At 35.5% G+C, this 21,676-nt stretch overlaps 3 protein-coding genes and 1 long non-coding RNA gene across 4 annotated transcripts; 1 reads left to right on the top strand and 3 right to left on the bottom strand.

Moving 5' to 3' along the window:
• Positions 1–4,053: 4,053 nt before the first annotated feature.
• On the bottom strand, positions 4,054–4,749 carry LOC123564656 (uncharacterized). Its single transcript, XM_045358394.1, has one exon. It carries the CDS (start codon positions 4,747–4,749, stop codon positions 4,054–4,056), a length of 696 nt encoding a protein of 231 aa, XP_045214329.1.
• Positions 4,750–7,340: 2,591 nt separating this feature from the next.
• Positions 7,341–8,547, top strand: LOC123545418 (uncharacterized). Its single transcript, XR_006685350.2, has 3 exons — positions 7,341–7,446; positions 7,634–7,787; positions 8,379–8,547. It is a non-coding gene; the product is annotated as an uncharacterized LOC123545418 (long non-coding RNA).
• LOC123545417 (uncharacterized) lies at positions 7,781–10,358 on the bottom strand. Its single transcript, XM_045331737.2, has 3 exons — positions 8,730–10,358; positions 8,424–8,558; positions 7,781–8,201 (listed from the first exon to the last, which is right to left on the bottom strand). The coding sequence occupies exons 1-3, from the start codon at positions 8,934–8,936 to the stop codon at positions 7,851–7,853; spliced, it is 693 nt and encodes a 230-aa protein (XP_045187672.2). The 5' UTR covers positions 8,937–10,358; the 3' UTR covers positions 7,781–7,850.
• A 5,156-nt stretch (positions 10,359–15,514) lies between these two features.
• On the bottom strand, positions 15,515–20,126 carry LOC123545419 (mammalian ependymin-related protein 1-like). Its single transcript, XM_045331739.2, has 6 exons — positions 20,002–20,126; positions 19,398–19,432; positions 18,674–18,808; positions 17,839–18,025; positions 16,424–16,511; positions 15,515–15,733 (listed from the first exon to the last, which is right to left on the bottom strand). Exons 1-6 carry the CDS (start codon positions 20,069–20,071, stop codon positions 15,667–15,669), a joined length of 582 nt encoding a protein of 193 aa, XP_045187674.1. The 5' UTR covers positions 20,072–20,126; the 3' UTR covers positions 15,515–15,666.
• Between the last annotated feature and the right edge of the window lie 1,550 nt (positions 20,127–21,676).

Genomic DNA, 21,676 nt, shown 5'->3' with positions numbered 1-21,676 from the left:
CTATTGATTTTGGGGTCACTCCGTCAAAGGTCAAGGTCACAGGGGCCTGAACATTGAAAACCATTTCCGATCAATAACTAGAGAACCACTTGACCCAGAATGTTGAAACTTCAAAAGATGATTGTACATGCAAAGTAGATGACCCCTATCGATTTTGGGGTCACTCCATTAAAGGTCAAGGTCACAGGGGCCTGAACATGGAAAACCATTTCCAGTCAGTAACTTGAGAACCACTTGACCCAGAATGTTGAAACTTAATAGGATGATTGGTCATGCAGAGTAGATGACCCTTAACGATTTTAGGGTCACTCTGTTACAGGTCAAGGCCACAGGGGCCTGAACATGGAAAACCATTTCCAATCAATAACTTGAGAACCTCTCGACCCAGAATGTTGAAACTTCATAGGATGATTGTTCATGCAGAGTAAATGACCCCTATTGTTTTTGGGATCACTCCGTTAAAGGTCAAGGTCACAGAGGCCTGAACATTGATAACCAGTTCCGATCAATAACTTGAGAACCACTTGACCCAGAATGCTGAAACTTCATAGGATGATTGAACATGCAGAGTAGATGACCCCTATTGATTTTGGGGTCAGTCTATTAAAGGTCAAGGTCACAGTGGCCTGTTCATGTAAAATCATTTTTTGGAAATAACTTGAGAACCACTTGACCTACAATGTTGAAACTTAATAGGATGATTGGACATGCAGAGTAGATGACCCCTATTTATTTTGAGGTCACTTGATCAAAGTTCAAGGTCACAGAAGCATGAACAGTGACTTGAGAACCACTAGGCCAAGAGTGTTGAAATTTAGTGGGATGACTGGACATGCCAAGTAGATGATCCCTATTGCAGCCAACCATCTGTGTCTCTTTGACTTTCACTCTTGACCCCTATTGACTTCTTGCCTATAGGACTTTGCATTGGGGGAGACATGCGCTTTTTTACAAAAGCATTTTCTAGTTAGTTACTATATCCAGATAATTTTCATAACAAAAGTTCGATTTAAATTTTCTAAAATATTCTAGCTTAGGCATGGTCTGGATAGTAGCATGCCAGTTTTGGATATATTGATCCCTCAAGCGTTGCTTAATGACAGGAAAATAGTTAACATCTACGTTAAAATCAGTCCATATGTAACTTAATCCAAGTCTCTCTAACAGTTGTTTTACTCTCATTGCCCAGCAATGGTTGTCATTACTATTACATTGTTCGATAAAGCATGTATGCATGGGCGAGTCATTACATTTCATCACCTTAAGCCAATGTTTCAAGGCTCTTTCCTTGCAAATTACAGACAAAGGGTATCTGCCTAATTCGCCAAACACGGCCACATTCGGCGTCTGCTGACGAACACCTAGTATATATTTGCAAAATTTGATGTGAAGTTTGTCTATTTCTTTAAAATCATATATACCCCAAACATCAGCATTATATAATAAAATTGGGACCACCATTTTATCAAACAATGACAGTTTTGTCCGTACATCTAAGCTTACCCGACTAAATATTGAAATTAAACAATTATAAGCTTTCAGTGCTTGGTCAGATAATGTTCTTACGGCATTTTTCATATTACCTGTATAAGTGAAATTCACACCTAAATAGCAAAATTGGTCTACAGTATCTAGTTTTTCTCCATTTATGTACCATTCAAAATCATGAGTATGTTTCCTTTTCTCAAAAATACAAATTTTAGTCTTTTTAACATTTACCCTTAGGCCCCATTTTATCGAGTACATATATATATTATCAAGTTGTGCTTGTAAGCTTTCTGGACTAGTCGTAAACAATACTATGTCATCAGCAAACAGCAACAAATACATAGAAAGCTGATCTACATCCGACTCACATAGATGGTTAAAGTCAATACTTTCATTAATGTCATTCACAAATAGAATAAAGAGCAAAGGGGAGAGTGGCTCCCCTTGTTTTAAACCGAGTGTGACGTCAAAAAAGTCTGACATATTCATATCTGTAGATAACTTAACACAAGATTTTACATTTGCATAAATAGACTTAAGCATATTAATCATTTTACAACTGATGCCTATTTTTAACAATTTTGACCACAGCGCTTCACGTTTAACAGTGTCGAAGGCTTTCTCGTAATCAATAAAGGCACAATATAGTTTGGACTTATTTTTAAGTACTTTTTGGATAACAGAATGTAGCAAAAATATGCAATCTGCTGTACTATGATTGTCCCTAAAACCAAACTGTGAATCATTAAAAATATGTTCTGATTCACACCACTTATTCAGTCTATTTCTAAGGACAAGTGAAAAAAATTTACCCATTACATTTACAAGTGTTATTCCACGATAATTGGAAGGATTTTCAAAATCCCCCTTCTTGTGTATTGGAACAATTACTCCTTTACACCAAGATTCGGGATAAATGCCTGTATCAAATATTTTATTAAAAACATTAACAAGATATGGTGAGATAAACTGATTTGTGTCTATGAAAAAATCAGCCACGTTGTTACAAAAATCACTACTCTTGTTTCTTTTAAGGGAACATATTGTTTTGGAGATTTCTTCAACATTAAACGGACAGTCTAACTCATCAATAACTATTTGTTCATTGCGCAAGGTGTCATCATCAATAGTGAACTCATGTTCGGAAGAATTTGAAATCTTTTGAAAATGCTCAGCGAAATCATGCAAACTTACATTGGGCGTTCCAAAGTGTCCATTATTCTTGAACTTATTTATATATTTCCAGAATTTTTTAGGGTTCATCTTACTCAAAGAAGTTAACTTTGACTTTTCTTTGAAACTGAATTTACGTCTCGCTCTTCTCTTAATAGAAGCATAAATACTTCTACTGGTTAAAAATTTTGCTCTATTTTCATCCGTAGGGTAAGAATGGAAGATTCGCTTATCTTTATAAAATGCTGATTTGGCACTTTTGCATTGATCATCAAACCAAAGAGATTTTTTTATTCTGGGTCTTCTAGGGCCTCGTTTTATAGATTTGCCATTTACTTTAAAGGAGATATCATATATAGTCTTTGAAAAAGAATTTACATACGTATCTATATCAATAGTATTGTTTTCAAATTCATGAGATAGACGGTCAAAAACCTGTCTATTTTCATATAGAATATTGTCAAGGTAATCCTGGTTAATACAATCCCATATGATTTTGTCATATGTCAGTATATCTGTTTCGTAAAATATCATGCTTTCACAATTTAAAGAAAATTCAATAGGGCAGTGATCTGAAAAGTCCGTTAGATCAAGTACTTCCATGTGCGAAATGCACGGGAAATTACAGTAATTTGTGATCAGATAATCCACTACGCTAGCTGCATGTCTATTTCTAATAACATTGTGACAGGTGTATTTACCGTTTTCTAGACGGCCATTTGCAATAATCATATTATTTTCTTTGCAAAGTGTCAATAGTCTATTTCCATAAGAATTTACAATTTTATCATTTGATACACGTGGTGGGAGATCAACCATGTATTCATCATCAATGTGTAGATCAACATAACGGTCGAGATTAATATTTTCGATATAATCCGATCGTTTGCCTGTCCTTGAATTCATGTCACCTGTCAAGTATATATCACCATAATAGCTATATTTTATGATATCACTGTTCAATTGTTCAAAAAAGTCATATTCATATAACGAAGAAGATGTATTCTTATATACAGAAGAGTCTTCTGGTGGAATATAACAAGTTCAAAAATATAAATCGTTTGATGTGCCGAAATATTCTTTCAATAATTTAAACCATACGATGCCATTTGGATTTAAATTAACTAGCTCTATTTTATTGAGATATTCCTTTTTATAGTATATTAAAACACCACCACTGAATCGCTTAGCCTTTCGGTTAGTTTTAGGTCTTGGACAAGAAAATGAGCAATATCCTTCAATGTGTATATTTGTAAGTTTAGAGTTCCATGCTTCTGTGTTTAATATGACATCGTACTTATTAATAATATGTAAAAAATCGCTGTCATCTAGTTTATTGCTCAACCCTTGTATGTTCCATAGCAGAAATTTAAACTGCTTCTCAATAACATCCTATTGAGAACTTGCATCAGGGGTAAAGCGTTTGCCGTCTATGAACAACTTATCATAGCTTAACACAGCATGTTTATTTGCTTCTTTTGCCTTGATAAGTTCTGGTATCAGGGCTCTTCTGCGTTCCTGGATGACTTTTGGATACTGGTCTCCGGCTTTTATATGTATTGTCCCGCGTTTTTCGTTTATCTTTTGTTTGATATCATATTTGTCCACAGACGAATTGAACTTTCCTACAATTGGACGAATCTTTCCAATGGCGTAACTGCCTACACGATGAGCACGATCGATTTTGATTGACGTTTGGGCTTCTTGTATTCCAAGGTCTGTTGCAAAAAAATCAAGTAACTTTTTGCGACAGTCTTCTGCTTTACGCTCTTCGGGAACCTTACATTCTTCAAAGTTGAAAAATAACAAATTGTCTCTCATTGATCTGGATTGAATGTCTAGCATTTCCTCCGATAAACGATTGTTTTCCTGTTTGAGATTATCATAGTCTTTAGCTATTTGTGTGTATTTCCGTGTTTCATCTCTGATCATTTGATCAATATCGACCTGTTTTGACCTTATTTCATCACATAATTGGCTGTCAAAATGCCTGCTGGCCTCAATTTCTATAAGTTTACTGTTAGTTTCGCTTAATTTGCTCTCTAAAGAAAACACTCTCCTGTCCATTTGGGTCAATTTTTGTGTCATATCGGTTATTTGATTTTCAATAGAATCAAGCTTTGATTATATAGCATATATATAATAAAACAGATTTCAACTGAGTTCAATATTTGCATACCATACTAAAGAAAAATATTCATATTTATTTTATGCTTATTGGTAAAATACTGGAAAATAGCAGTGAGATATAAATCGATATCACTCACAGTGCCGAACTTTTTTTCCCAGATAAATTATCTCCCTTGAAATATATATTCTTTAATTACCTCCCTTTGCTGCCTTTAAAATTACTGGATACTGGATACTAATACTCAAGCCATACACGAGTCATGAACTGCTAGGCAATCCTATATAGAACAGGCTAGCTATATAATTAAATTTGCAAAAGAAATAATGTTACCTTTGTCAGCTTGGTTGCTAGGCCTTGCCATAGTTTCATGTAGCTACAGATATATGTGTGTTTCCTCTACTTTTTTCCATTGGTTCACTATGGTGTGGTAGATTTTACTGGCGACAGCACATTTAGTTGGTTGTTGTCTTAGTTAATTATCACAAGACATCAACTCAACCTTACGTAATATGCCAGCATTTACTTTCCCACTCCAAGCCCAGCCAGTTGTGTTCCAACTTCCATACATTTTGTTATGCTATGCAGCTCCTAGATCAATATTTCCTAGCTATTTCTATTGAATCCATGATGATATTTAATTCTGCAGCTTGATTTTCCATGGACATACGCATATTCCACAGTTGTTTAGATTTTTCGTGTTGTTTTTTTTTTAATCTGACCTTCAAGTTCAGCGTGTATTTTGGTAAACAAAGCAAGCTTCCGGTTATTCAACGAACTGACGGATTGACCCGAAAATATTTAATTATGCTTCTACTTAACTACCGGCATTTGTCAATGTCTCTGTTAGCCGCGGACTGTGTATTTTTACACAAAATATTTAAATGCAGTTTTTGTTTGTCGCCTTCTGTTTTTAAAAACAAAATGGTGTCGTGTTGATTTAATGACCCTAATCACCAATATTCGATATTAATGTGCCTAAGTGTCCATGGTAATTTAGCGGATGTATCATATGTAACACGGTAGCTTAAATAAATCCGAATTTCGTCATAAAATATTGGATTTATATGAACATTTATGCACGTAATAAACAGAAAATTCGTTGATCTTCACAAGCTAGCATAAAATAAAAAGAAAATTTGTTTGTTTGCAGTGGCAAACAAACAAATATCCTCTGTATAATAAATCAGTTAAATAATTTATAACAAATATATCAAAGCAAACAAGTACTCATTTTAATATGCAATCTGAATAAGTCACAAAAGCAAGAAACCTTTTCATATACAGACGACAACTGTAACAAGGAAAATCTTTTAAAAAGCACTTCTCTACATAAAAGACTCTTATCACACCCTTATTCATGTGATACGCGGACCGTATTCAGCTCTTTCTTTAATTTGATATATATTGGTATTTGAACAGGTTATTATCATATTTATTTAACTTACTTATCATTTTGAGATATATCAATATTCTTGCTAAATATACCGAGCCAAAGTTAGCTTTAAAACTGTGAACAGCGTCGTTTAGGATAAACGCTTTGTCTACATTTCACTCAACGTAGCACAATCAACAGAGTGAAAGAAATTGACACTCTCGTCCAATCAGGCAGAGTGTTACATAAATCTTCCATTTTGATAAATTATCTATAATGCGTTATCAAGTAGTTTGATTTGCAAACTGAAGTCACTTGGCATAGGTACAGAAAACTAATTTAGACGGCGTCGCCGAAAAAAATAATATGTTCCAAATTGTTATAATGAATAAAATGCTTTCAGATACAGAATGCAGTATACTCTCGGGATAACAGATCAAAGAAATATTTCCGGTATATACAATATTTTATACAGAAATTTAACTGTTTATGTTTAATTATAAAATCATTTTAATGTATTTGACTTGTTGCAAAGAAAAATGCCAATGATTCCTATACCTAATTATATTGCACTGACATACTAATTAAACACATTTATTTCTTTTAAGGAAATTCGAAGAACCATTGGCAGTGGCTGAATTTTCTCAGACGCTGCGAACATACTTTGCAGCAGACGACAATATCCACACTTCAACAAACGGAAAAGCACTTGACCGCGCTCTTGTGGACTTCGAGATCAAATGTAACACAAACAAGTTGAAGTATTATGAAAACTACCCCAATGTATTAAGATATTTCACTATAATTTAAATTAATAGTAACAAATAAATATTTAATAATGTATTGTATGGAATTTCCAAGTTTTATCCGAAGTTCATTTATTAGGATGTTGCCTGCTCCGTAGGAACTCGAATCGTTAAGGTACGACGGTAAGATAGCGAAGCGCGACAGAGCAATGGCAAAGCACGAGTTTACGATGGTGAAATTCTACATCGTACTTTGTACATTCGCCATCGTTATGTAGTGCTTTCCAATCGTTATTCCGTACACTAGCGCCTCGTGTTTCTAGGGAGCATGCGTTGGTCCTAGCGGAAAACTTAAATTTATAAAATTTTACGTCTGTTTTTTTTTATATCTATATATTTCTTTCATTATGATTTTTTAAATCATTTTCAGAATATGCGAGCGTATTTTTGTTACGCCTGAGGATAGATCAGCTTTTTTCGACATCGGGAACAAGACAAAGCCTGAGATCCAGAAAATTATAGATAATCTAATAAAGGTAAATTACATAATTTATGATGTTTTATGACATTCTAGTAATACTGAGTTTTCTCTTGTTTTCTTCATATTTAATTGTAAAGCGCCCTTGATGCGCAGGCTGGTATGGTTCCATGCTGGTCACATGGCGCGTCTCAATTTTTTTTATATCAGCATCATTATAAGTCGAGACGCATTTAAATTTATAGGACATAGAGTCAGCTGGTGGCGATGAGGAGGCAGAAGTTTTGAGGGTTCAGTGGAATTCAGAAGTGAAGAATGGAACAAAGAGTGTCTTTCTTACTTTTTACAGTGATGTGGTAAAGTGTTTAGAGGAAATTACTAACAGAAAAGAATCTGCAGGTAAATAAATATAAAAAACATTTATTTAAATATTTTTATTTATATACTGATATATGTAATTATTTATTTTCTGTGCAGTGGACAACGGAATGGCAATTTTGACACAAATTTAGGCGTTAAGACTTTACTGTCCCCTAGCAAGCATTTTGCGTGTAGCCAGTAGGTGCACTCATCGGTTTCACAACCGATCCACAATTTCTGCTGGCTTCTTGAATCCTGATCATATGGTGCGCCACAAACTCTACAGTGCTTATCGTTCCCAAGAATGTCAGGGATATCCATGAAGAGAGAGCACTGAATCGTGGCATCTGCAGTTGATATTGGTTCAGTCACTGTTCGTCTCCTGATAGCTTGGGGAGAAAGCAAACGGTTTGAGCACCCAGGTTGCTCGGCAAGTGGTGAAGTTTCACCTGTCTGAAATAAATACATATACTATTTCATGATTATGTTGGGGTATGATATTGTAATAACGTGATAAAACGTTTAATCGTTCACGTGATAACATGTTTAATTGCATGTAAAATTTAAAAAAAAAAGAAGCTATTTTCCGTTCTGTTATTTAAATGAAATCGGTTATTACATTGTTTTCAGAAGCTGATTGTGGGGACATGGACTAGTGAGATGTAAATGTGTTACCTGGACTATCTGTTCCATGGGTGGCTTTTGGGGTACACCGTCTACGACTTCAAGCCCTGCCTCTTTACTGCTGAAATATTCGTCCCTGATGATTAATTCTATAGGATCCCCGGTTAGTGTTGCATATTCCAATGCCTGCAAATTCATTAAGAATATATTTTATTGCAAAACGTGCACGTTTTTAGTTTGTTTTTATTTCTATGTAAGTAAATATGTCGGTCAAAAGATATACTTTAAGTTAGATCTATGTTCTCTATATATGAGAAATATTTTACACTAACACATTAATTTAACTGAAATAGTTACCTTACTGAACAGCCCTGTTTTTCTTGTTGATCTTGTATCATGTCTCTTCTTCTTATCTTTGAGATATTCCATTACTACAGAACCGCTTCGCCGCTTTGCCATTGCTGCCTCTGGACATTTTTTCATGGGTAGTTTTTCTTTTTCTCTCAAATTGATAGGGATGCTGAAATATATATAAAGCGTTAAAGTGCGGTTCACATAAATCATAGGAAAATATAACAAAAATAAGGACACAGACCTAAACTTTTTATTTCAACACATTACATATAGCTACCAGTATGTGAAGTTTCATTTAAATCTACATTTTATAAAGAACTATTCCCGGAAATTTTCTTACTTATCATATTGGCATAAAATTCCATTATAAAAATTATGCGAGCTCAAAATTTTTCAAATCTGCCTAGCAAAATATAAAAAAAAACTGCCCTCTCTTTTTTATTTTATCAACGTTCTATGTATATCGTGAAGTTTAAAAAAAATCAAAGTTTAAAGAACTTATAATTGTAGAAAAAATCGATCCTAAAACGTGCAGAGCTACCTTAAGATTAAAGAAAGACAACTCTGCTGATGCTGGAAATCAAGCTCCCAGCTACATTTCTATAATAGAAAACCAGTCAAGGCACTGGTGAGTCATAATTCAACATGGTGGATAATGGAAACAACGTTACTGCAGTTGCATGTTTTTTTTATTAATTTCGATTATATTTCATATGTAAACAATAATAGTGGTGAAGGAAGGTACTTCAAAGTTATGAAAATACTTTAAAGTAGGTAATAACTTCATAAAATGGTAATTGCATACGTTATTTACCTTTTTTTCCATGTCAGCTGTTCTTCACTTTTCTTGCGGAAATGAAAATTTACCTCTTGCACGAGATAATTGAGGCATTCTCCACTGGCCATTGTGTAAATTTACAGATCACTGACTCTGTAATTTTACAGTTGATCTGTAAATTTACAGAAAATCTGTAAATTTAGCACTTTCCTAGACCTGGTTGTTGGTACTAGCAGTTGAATACTTATAAAGCGTAATAATTTATCATGCTGTCCATTATGGTCATGTTTCTGTCGTTGCAGATGGTTATAATACTATGTATACTAGAACGGATTTAGTAGATTTATGTACAGAAAAAGTCGATGTTGGTGAACACGACTAGTGGTCAAGACGATTCTTATGATGATACTGGAATGGACGATTTGGATGATGATCACAATGATTATCAATTTATTACTGATGTTGTTATTATGTCTCTCAGAGGAGATACTGGTCCAACGCACTCGTACAGGAGAATTAATTTTGTTTGTTTGTTTGTTTGTTTGTTCAAAAATGCTTTTTTACGCTGTCCGTGTTGATCACGTGAGCTATATAGAATTTATATGATCCACAATTTTGGTATGCCTTTTAAAGGTTTGATACTGCGGTAGTATCTTAAAATTCAAGCTCACTTCCTAGGTTGGCCACTAGATCAGCATCTTAAGTTTGGCGTTCGACTGGCCTTCTCTTATTATTGGTGTTAAGGGTTTGCGCTTCTTAACCGTTAGAGGGGGCCTTGACCTACATGGTCGGCCGTTCAACCAAATTCCTCGAATTGACTGTATCTTATATTAAACAGGGATTACAACTCTTCGGCAAATTGGTCTTTGACCCGTCGAAAGTTGTTTATAAATGTGTACTTGTAAGTCAGTACATATTATATATTTTATATATTTGTGGATCACTTTGCTACAAACCTCTAACATTTGGGTATGTTGAAAAGACATCACACCCCCCCGTTTATGTCCTTGAGTGCCGCTTAGTGGACGCATTGGTCGAGAGGGCTAAGACGCTTTCCCACGGAGGTGAAGGCCCCTGGTTCGGATCCTGGCTACTCCCATTGCGGTGTGTCCTTGGGCAAGGCACTTTATCACGTTTGCCACAGTTGACCCAGCTGTAAATGGGTACCAGCAAACTGCTGGGGGTAAGGTATAAATGGTTTTAACTGTTTTTAAAATAGGGTCGCTCAAAAGCTCTGCATAACTTATGTTAATTGTTTCACAAAGCGACGTTAAATAAAATTACCTTTACCTTTACCTTTTACCTTTTAGTGCAGTTGATTGCTTGGAGGGTTAACTATTGCGTGGCACAATGTGCCCGATCCCCACCTTTGCACCCGTGTCTGTTGCGTACAATGTATAACTAAACAAACTTATCTGTTTGTGGAATAGTATTCTCCAGTATTTTGTGCGTTGGATACCAACTTATCTTTTCAGTTTTGCAGGTCCGCATAGTGGTGTAGTTGCCATATATTATTTATTCCTCTGTCTGTGTGTGTGTGTGTCCGTGTGTCCGTGCGTGCGTGCGTGCGTGTCTGTCTGTCTGTGTCCATATGTCCGTCTGTCACAAAACTTGTCCGCACTCTAAGATGAACATTTCACATCCGATCTTCACCAAATATGACGAAAATGTGTTTGATCATAATATCTCGGCCAAGTTCGTTAACTTGCCAAATCGCCTCAGGCATTTCGGAATGAAGGCCCTTGAAACTTGTTTTTTATAATGAAAGCACTGAAAGTCTGATAAGGCAGTCGCGTAATAATCAAAGCACTGAAAGTCTGATAAGGCAGTTGTGGGAGATATGCGCCTTTTTCAAAAGCATCTCTAGTTTAAGAAATATAATATCGTGGTTATTTACTAATTGTTCTAATTTTATAATTTTGATGGTATCCTCATGATGATGATGATGTTGATGATGACGTTGGGCTAGCAATCATACCTTTGAACGCAAAATTAAAATATTCTGATGATGATGATGGTGGTGGCGGTTATGATGATGATGATTAGACTATGCATTTTACTGTACATCGGGTAATAATTACAGCAGTACTATGTTGACCTTCCGAAACTGGAAATGGTTTTAAATTAATCATACATTAAGTATTAGATTGCGTCACATTTTATTTATTATACAGAGTACAATCTATTGTTTTGTTTTATTTAGGCAGGTATTGAAAGTAAATTTCTTTTTGGCGATGGGTAAAGAAAACAGGCATGTGGACAACAGAAATTTATGCTGGTGTTGGGTAAAGTAGTTAAAATATGTTATTTGGTAGCATTACCTGAAGGTAAGTAGTCAGGTAAAAGCTACATGTTATTAAACCGTTGTCTGTGGTCCCTTTTGTTCTACCATCTAAATCGGTTTATGACCACATTATTTATGTTAACGCTTTTTATCAAAAACTATTTTGATGTGGATGTTGTAGAAGCGAAAGATAAAAAGTCGATGTTATTGAAAAGTTGTATTTGGTCCGTGTTCTACCGTATATGATACAGACTATACATTGGTTTATGTCTGTAATATCTATGTTTACGCTTGTAATTAAATTGTTTTACTATGGCTTTTGTTAAATCAAAATTTCTAAGGAGGTTAATTTGATCGAACTGATTTGAACGGCATATGTCATATAAATTTTGCTTTCGAATTACGACTTTGACTGTGTTTTCAGTGCTAGATGGTGCCTGCGCATGCATGTATTATGTAAGAAAATATTCCGTATTCCACTTCCAGTGGCTTAGTCGTACAGGAATTGCAGTAACATTGATTCTTGAATATTGCAATAGTATGGTATCTTAATGCCGCCATCTATTTAATAATTTTCGTCCACACTGCCAAATCTAGGGCTGTGCGCTTTGTGACTTTATCGTAATCACGAAATCATTTATGAATAATCAACATCTGTATAGTATTTCTATTATTTAGTTATTTGATTCCGAGGGGGTTAACCCAACATAATGGATAATAATTTTGATACTATATTTACTTTTATTTAGATGCTTGTGTATGCAGCTTCTATATCCTCTTGTCACAGGCGTTTGTGCTGTCGATATATGTCATTATACCGGAACCAAGGAAGAAGCACTGTCGAGTCAAACAATACACTAGGAATAGAAGGGCAGCCTGAGAGCACTGTCGAACCATTTGGTGGTTTGCATGAGACTTTGCTAATTCTAAATATAAACTCAAAGTGGCAGGGTGGCATGACCTCGGTAGAGTTCTTTCACCTTAGACTGGTGAAAGTAAATGGAAACTTTGCTAGCAGGGTAAGCAAAACACTATTAAGTAAAAATATTTGATCTGTTCAAATATACGTAATTATATACTTGAATAATGGCTGAATTATAAAGTGCGCGTCTTCTAAAGATTACCACCTGCTCTATTTCAGGTTAGACCCAACAAATTATCAGGGAAAAAGTAACTGCTGCATATTGTTGATTAGATAAAATCAAGAGAAATAATGGCCAAATAGAGTTGAATATAGCTTATATTGCCATCTTTGAAAGTAAATTATCCGGAAAATCTGGTATTATTAAAGAAACGAATGCTTGCATGTGGCTATTCAGTAATTAGATACAATATTCAATGTACCATTTTATGGACGAATTTTATTTCATAAAATATTTGGTGGCCCTCAACACACTTTGTGCATTTCGGTATGGCATATTGTATACACAATCACCAGTATAACTTAGGCAATCAGAGCAAAATCCATTATCATGATGTTGAGAATTCGTTGAGCATCTTGGCCTCAGAATTTCGGCAGCTGGATTTGCTAGCAGAATTTGCAATTTTGCATTCTCCTTCCATTGTTTAGTACATGTGTACTTCTAATAAATTTAGAGCTTCAGCATCATAGCGTTGCCTATTTTGTTTCTATGCAATTTGGCTAGAAATCTATCATTTCATGCTTCATTTCATGATACTTCTATCTCATACAATATGCCATGATATTTCATTAATTCGCTGTAATGATATTATAATAATAAAAGTCACGGCCTTATCCCATTCAATCAGCATTTGTTATTTATTGTCAATAGTCAGAAGCGACAGACTGCTCTTACTGATATATGGTTAAAATCTAGGTCAGTTCTCGTCATGGTTAAAACAACATGTCTCTCAGAGTGCGGGCGAGTCTGTTGCTTCTTATTTTCATGTCCTACAGATAAAATAAAGGAATTTATGTTCTCTTGAGAAATAAATCTATGTTATTTTTCAGTAGGTACGCATGAGCTATAATTTCTGCTTCTGTTACTCTAATCCAGTCCATATAATATAACGTGCCTCGATTAATCACTTTCACGCACGAGTGGTTCACGGGTTGGGTCGTTTTGATCAATTTTATATTTCAAACCGGTTCATTCCTTCATAAATAACTAAGCAGGCAAGTCGACACTTCATGTATAAAAGTACCTACCCTCCTCACCCTAACAATTTTTGGAAAAAAATCTGCTGTCGTGTTATATATTTTTCAGCGCCAGTACACCAGGTCATGCCACATACTGCCACACCGGTATACAGTGCCTTTTATGGATAAAGAAAATTATTCCTTCCAAGAAGTCAAACGTTCGCCACCATGTATATGAAGGCTTCATTATGGATTGTTTAAGATATTGCTCATGCATATGAAAGTGTTTCGTCTACGAAATTCAGCGGGTTTTTTTTCCAGATTATTTAAGTATTTATCTGTATATTTAATTTGTCTAAATGTTAAGACCTGGATCATGTCCAATTTTCATTTAATACCAGAAAAACGAATGTTAAAGATCAAGGAAGTCGGGGGGTGGAGACACCTTTCTGTTTGCAGCATTTGGACATCACTACCTCCCCCCTCCGCCCTTCAAATTAAGATAAATAACTAAAAGATGAGGGTAAAAAAGATATATAAATAGGAGTTAGGGGTTAGGCAGCCGGCTCGCAGTTACTCGACTTCCCTTTGAAATAGTCCTGTTAACAAAATGAACTAGATTCAGCTAAACTTTAAGGTTGTGTAACAAAAGAAACTGCTTGTTTTTATTCAGTAAAGAAAATATTTTATTTTGTAGAATATGATAATTATGTTGTATCAAGTAAACACGCGGGCAGCAGCGGACTTGTTTATTTTGCTGCAAAATATCATCTTCTTAAGAACAAAAGAAAAAAAAAATCATTTTATTTTAAAGACTTAAGTTTTAATTGTTAGACGTGACTTTTGTTCACTTCATGGCTGATATATTGCTGCATAAACATGGCAAAAATATGGTATCTATTTGGCAAGTTTTATTCTTATTATATATTCTCTTGCACATGCACCGGATTCATAATTTTGTTTCCTTAAAATCCATTATCATGATGTTGAGAATTCGTTGAGCATCTTGGCCTCGAAATTTCGGCAGCTGGATTTGCTAGCAGAATTTGCAATTTTGCATTCTCCTTCTATTGTCTAGTACATGTGTACTTCTCATAAATTTAGAGCTTCAGCATCATAGCGTTGCCTATTTTGTTTCTATGCAATTTGGCTAGAAATCTATCATTTCATGCTTCGTTTCATGATACTTCTATCTCATACAATATGCCATGATATTTCATTAATTCGCTGTAATGATATTATAATAATAAAAGTCACGGCCTTATCCCATTCAATCAGCATTTGTTATTTATTGTCAATAGTCAGAAGCGACAGACTGCTCTTACTGATATATGGTTAAAATCTAGGTCAGTTCTCGTCATGGTTAAAACAACATGTCTCTCAGAGTGCGGGCGAGTCTGTCGCTTCTTATTTTCATGTCCTACAGATAAAATAAATACCTAAAACATATTTAACGTATCGCAGATCCTGGTACCAATAACACAGACGAAGATCATGGCCTGAAGATCCCCTCTGCCTAATCAGATATTAACTGGTTTTCAGCAGAAGTAGTGAAAATAAGAAATGACATTAAGTAGTAGGTAATGAAATGAAAATCGGACAGCTGAACAAACGCAAGAAATACAGACTGTTTTAATTTTGATTTAATTCTACTCAAAAGCAACGGAGGATAGTACATTGATTTATCTGAGGCATTTCATAAATTAAAACAAGATTGATTTAAATAAGACGCGTCCTCATTCCCAGCATCTTCTATATATTTCTATATCGCAGTATACTACATGCATTCTGTTGGAGGAATAAACGCCATGGGGTCAGTGATTCCCGCATGAATATCAAAATACCTGAAAAAAGTAATAAAATCATTTCAGTACTTCAAAAGCAAATTAAATAAATAATTTCGTAGTACAGAGTTATATTCAGTTTTATTCCGAAAAGGAAAAATTTATACACGCATTTTCTCTGGAAAGAAAAAATGTCAAAACTACAAAGAAAAAAAATAAATCTAAATTCATTCAACTGAATCACTCTCAAGGTACCAATGCCACACTAGATCTTACATTTCTTTGCATAAGCTTATACACCACTTTAGAGCATTTCTTCTTTAATTACGTTTATTTTCTAAAGCTGACCGATAATACTGTTTTGATGTAGAATATAATATCTTTTGAAAAGTTGAACATAGAAGAATCGACCCTGCTAAAACAGTTAGGCTTATTTAAGGAAAGAAGTTTATGTGTAACGAAATACTCAATTGAGCCGTGCCATGGGAAAACCAACATAGTGGGTGTGCGACCAGCATGGATCCAGACCAGCCTGCGCATCCGCGCAGTCTGGTCAGGCTCCATGCTGTTCGCTTTTAAAGCCTATTGGAATTGGAGAAACTGTTAGCGAACAGCATGGATCCTGACCAGACTGCGCGGATGCGCAGGCTGGTCTGGATCCATGCTGGTCGCACACCCACTATGTTGGTTTTCCCATGGCACGGCTCAATTACTCTTTGTAAACAAATGATTAAATAGTACTAGTCTTACCTTGATTCAACGTATTTAGTGACGTCATTGTAGTAGTTGTCGGCAATAGGAACGCAGTCTGGGAATGTCACGGTAGTGGCATACCTCACTGAAATAAGTAGCTTGCATTAACATTTATAGTGTTCTCTGTATGTAATCGAGGACTTACATGTATCCGTCTTCAAAAAACAAGGTTCAAAGCCGCTGGTTAATTTAAATTTATCAGACATCACTGTAGGGATAATACACGTTTTTTTTGTGTGTGTGTATTAACGTTTGCAGAAGCTCGCGGGAATGTTTGTAACCGAGACCGAAGGTCGAGTCACAAACACATTCCAAGGGCTTCTGCAGACGTTAATACACAAAATAAATGTGTATTGTCGCTATTCTTGCATAAAACATTACACGACGACTAAATGTATTGTTTTCATATGTGATGACTTTAGGACCTACGATTCCGGTACATTTTTTTTTAATTACCATTCTGTTGTTCTTAGAAACGGTAAACATGTTTGAAATATCCATAACGAGGACCAAGAAACAATAACTCTACCAAAATTATGTTCTGGAAGTTTTTTACGATTTTTTATATCTCGGACATAACTACGGTGGCCATTGAGCTATCGCTTTCGCCTTAGATACGAGCGATGCCACGACAATGACGAAGACGCAAAGGTACGATGACGAAGACGCGATACTATGATGATGATGCTGAAATACATATACGTCCCTCGCAAAGCATTTCAAAAATAAAAATCATGTATTAACAGGACGTGAATTGCATTGTTTTCACACGATTTTTCTCCCATTAGTACATGGATCCAGTGAAAAAAAAGTAGTTTTATGCAAGAATACAGATTAAAAACGTTTCATCTTAACTTATTCATCATGTTATGCATTTGCCATGTCCTTAGGGTAACAGTTTGTTCTAAAGAGCATTATATTATTCAAATTGTTATATTTTAACTGGCAGTTTATTATCGAAGTGTCAACCACTTTTACAGAAACATCAAAGTGATGCAAAGATCATTCAGAAATTCTTAATAAAACAAACATATCATTTCTCTTAGTTGTGAAAACAAACTGAATTTACACCAAAAGTAGGGTTACATTATTTTCTCGCCCCATGTGGTTCTGGGACGATCTATGTATGAAAAGAATTGGAACCACTGCCTTACCCTTGCATGATCGTAAGAGGCGACTAATAGGGTCTTAACACTTGGTTTTTCTGTAACTCTGTGATCCCAGCAGGTATGCAAATTTTGATTCCATACCTCATGTTTTTATTTCGATGTAAATGAGATGTGAACCAAAATTTGTAGTCCTGTTTGGCGCCATATAACCTATACTGTGTTGGCGCGCCGTAAAACCCAAATAAATAAATAAATATTTTCTCAATAACATTTTATCTATCATTTATATAAATCAATCTTTACCATGATCTGTTGTATATTCACCACCGAAGGTAACCGCGGTGAAATGTTCATATTGTATATTAGATGCTCCAATCACTCCCTCGAACAGAAACTTGGCGCCGGCTGGGACACCCTTGACTCGGAATGGATGATTGACGGTGGTTACGTTACATTTCTTCGTGCGGAGGTTCACTCTGTATTCCTTCATCTGTTTGTATTGGAACATTTTTAAGACTGTTAAGGTTGAATTTACTTTGTAACAGATATGAATAACTTTATTGAGGAAAGTGCATTAATATTCAATTATAGTACTAACCTACTGAAATAAAGATATAGTAAAATAGCAGCAAGTGTGCAGAACGAACAGGTGTTTACATTACCAACATCTAAACCGCCAAGAATATATTTTTCTGTGACGTCTTCTCTGTAACCTTATTGTGTTTTACACACTTGTGTCTCCATTTTCGTTATTAGGGCCTCTGTTTCGGAGTGGTTAAGGTTGCTGGCTTAGGGGCCTCCGTGGCTGACTTCGAATCACTTGCCTCTCATCGATGTTGATTCGAGCCCTACTCGGGCGTTGAATTCTTTACGTAAGGAAGCCATCCAGCTCGCTTACAGAAGGTTGGTGGTTCTACCCAGGTACCCGCTCGTGATAAAATAATGCACGGCGTGGCACCTGAGGTCTTCCTCCACCATCAAAGCTGGAAAGTCGCTATATGACCTATAATTGTGTCGGTGCTACGTTAAACTCAACAAAAACAAAGCATAATCATTTTCGTTATGTATTACAAACTTTGAATATCAAAAAAAAAAAGATCAAAAGCACATGTTGATCTGATATGTAAAGAAGTGTTACCTCTCTGTACAGCGTGAGTGTGTCATAGTAATCTCTTTCCTTGCCATACTCAATTTCCTCGATTACTCTTTCTCTCATGCCTAACTCATCATATATAATTCGTGACTTCTCTGTAAATTCCTTGCTCGCGTCAAACTGTAAAAATATAAGACCGTGAAAGATTTTTCATTTTACAGCTTGGTCATTTCTAAACGCCTTACATTTACTTATGTGTTCATCCTTACTGAACAAACATAAATCATATCTGAAACTCTTAGCTTGTACAAGATACGCCCATGACAGTGCTCTTTTGATATCAGCAGTAAATATTCGTGTTAGATCTTTTTGTTTGCCTCGATACTGCACTCTGAAACTGCACCCTGCTGAAATCTAGCCCTTACAGTCAAACCTGTGCTGAACAAATCTTCTGAATAAAAGCTACAACTAAAACAACCTGTCTATAAAGGTCATTGTTTTTTCTATCGTTTAACCAGAAATGTTGTAAATTTTCTGTGTAGAGAGACCACCCGTCAACAAAGACCACATTTTCTATTCCCCGAATGTGGTTATTAACGTTTGACTATATTTCAAAGTTTTGTAACTACTGAAATGATTTTTCAGTAACAAACTGAAAACTTAATAAATATGCATGTACACGTTTAGATAGTGTAGAAAACATTTCTTTTATACAAAACAAACTGTGACTGAATTACACTAGTTACAACGAATGAAAGTAAACTCTTACCAGCACCATCCTGCCCTCCCATTGTTTCGGGGACTCTGAAATTGAAGACATTACATAGAAAATCGAGGGAGATTTTGACAAAAGTATAGATTGTGCAGACGCGTTCCACAAACACATAGTCAAATGAGTTCTTTCGTGATGACGATATAACGCAAGATGGAAAAGTCTTTCATCATCTTGTGATCAAGTTGTTCTTTGGTTTCGAAGAACAAGTTATTTCTGGTGCAAAACCGAAAAGAATGTGTCCACTGACCGTTCTCGTAAAATTTTGTTTAAAATAAAACAATATAGCTCACTACAGACCTGGAGCGGTCGTTTTGCGCATGTCACAAAATTATTACCATCGGAGCGCACAGCAAAAATACGCAAATTATTGCATGACCGCATGCATTTACTACATGTAAAATGTATAATATGCTGACTAAAGGTTAGGTTTAGGATTAACATGGTTACAAAATATATACATCAAAGATACTCGTCATTCCAATCGCTTGAATCCGGTTTATTCCGGAGTCTGTAATATATCAGCGCTTCAGATCTGTTTTTTTTTTTTTGTCACAGTCAAAATCAAACAGAACAAGACAAAAATATAAATGCAACTTACGGCAAGGTTCTGGCTGCTGAGCGTAGCAGACGACAAACAAGGCAACGATACAGCAGACGATCCGTTCCATGACCGAGTTTTAGAACAAGTGTCGTCCGATCTTCAAATTTATTTGTCGCTTGATATCAAAACTTTTAGAGGTTATCAAATTAGAACACTTGAGGACATCAAAGTTTTAAATTCTTTAACAACCGGGATATGTGACATTGTAACTCTGTTCGCTGATAAAATTAATTTTGGACAACAGTTAAGCAATGTCATGGACAAATATTACCACAGTAACATGTATTATTTACAAACTGTTACTCTTAGTTTACTCTATCCAGTGAAAGTATGTGCCCAATTAGAAAATGTATACAATGTACATGTTTTCTTTGTTTGCATATCTCGCGAACTATATGTGGGCCTAATGCAACATGCAAAATACAGAGGGTGCGAAAAAACCTCAAATGACTTAACAAATATACTATAAAACGCGCCATCGAATCTAATTTGTTTTATCAAATGAGCCGTGCCATGAGAAAACCAACATAGTGGGTTTGCGACCAGCATGGATCCAGACCAGCCTGCGCATCCGCGCAGTCTGGTCAGGATCAATGCTGTTCGCTTTTAAAGCCTACTGCAATTAGAGAAACCATTAGCGAACAGCATGGATCCTGACCAGAGTGCGCGGATGCGCAGGCTGGTCTGGATCCATGCTGGTCGCAAAGCCACTATGTTGGTTTTCCCATAGCACGGCTCAAATATTTTGACGACAAGCAGAGTTACATTTACTGATGCCTCTTATCTCAACAGGGCTTTATTAAAAATGATGTAAGTACATGTATTATCTGATATTTTACACAGAGAGACAATGAGAAAAGGCTAAAAGAAAAAAACTTCATCAAGAGATAGAAGCAGAAGTAGACTTGCCATTTGAACATGTTTTACAAAAATAAAAATCGGAAACATCCTCACAGAACCACTAAACGACCGCTGCACATGGTTAAGCTCGAACAAGTTGAACTAGTACAGTTATAAATATAAAATATTTAACGAAATAGAACACCGCGCACTTAAAAGCACACACTCACAAACAGGCAAAGTATTGAACAAATATGTTGTCAAACAAAACATTATCTGCTGTTTCCGCACGCATTTGGCCATGCGAGACCGTAAGTCCTTTTTCTAAAGAAAGGCGGCCGACAGGATGCTGACTGCCATGTTGGAAGAGTCGAAGATCATGGTACTATAATTTTTCCATAATTTAAGAAGTTTAAAATACTTGAAATTTTTTTCCCTGTGTATATGTAGAAACTAGAAACTAGTATATTGTACTTCATTTATCTGAGGCAAATCAAATTCTACCATATTTTACAAATACTGAATGTTATCTGTGTTGTCATGGCAACCGAAATTCCAAAGCACCCATGCACCATGAGAATAACGAGATGTATAGATAAAAGGTTCGTAATGAAACGAAAAATACATTGTTAAATTATTTTTCTGTAAAATCGTTTCTTACTGTTTCTAAATATTCAAACGTATGATATTTAGTTCGTGGTACACATATTTTGTCGCATAAATGACATAACAAATACACACCATGCCCGACGATGTCACATCTAAATGCCTTCGATACCTGGAGCGGACTTCTGCGCAAGAATGGAAGTGATTATCAATTGGAGCGCACGGC

This window comes from Mercenaria mercenaria, chromosome 1 (genome assembly GCF_021730395.1).
Source record: "Mercenaria mercenaria strain notata chromosome 1, MADL_Memer_1, whole genome shotgun sequence".
Lineage (NCBI taxonomy): Eukaryota > Metazoa > Mollusca > Bivalvia > Venerida > Veneridae > Mercenaria > Mercenaria mercenaria.
The sequence above is the reverse complement of the archived record's forward strand: the minus strand, read 5'-3'. Positions and strand labels throughout refer to the sequence as shown.

Excerpts from the sequence above, each read along its gene's own strand:
- LOC123545417 (XM_045331737.2), bottom strand. The coding sequence starts at position 8,936 with ATGATTTATGTGAACCGCACTTTAACGCTTTATATATATTTCAGCATC. Across the intron at positions 8,559-8,729 it reads AAACAGGGCTGTTCAGTAAG|GCATTGGAATATGCAACACT; the intron begins GTAACTATTTCA and ends ATGAATTTGCAG. Across the intron at positions 8,202-8,423 it reads CCATGGAACAGATAGTCCAG|ACAGGTGAAACTTCACCACT; the intron begins GTAACACATTTA and ends TATTTATTTCAG.
- LOC123564656 (XM_045358394.1), bottom strand. The coding sequence starts at position 4,749 with ATGACACAAAAATTGACCCAAATGGACAGGAGAGTGTTTTCTTTAGAG.
- LOC123545419 (XM_045331739.2), bottom strand. The coding sequence starts at position 20,071 with ATGGAACGGATCGTCTGCTGTATCGTTGCCTTGTTTGTCGTCTGCTAC. Across the intron at positions 19,433-20,001 it reads TCAGCAGCCAGAACCTTGCC|AGTCCCCGAAACAATGGGAG; the intron begins GTAAGTTGCATT and ends CTTCAATTTCAG. Across the intron at positions 18,809-19,397 it reads GGGAGGGCAGGATGGTGCTG|TTTGACGCGAGCAAGGAATT; the intron begins GTAAGAGTTTAC and ends ATATTTTTACAG.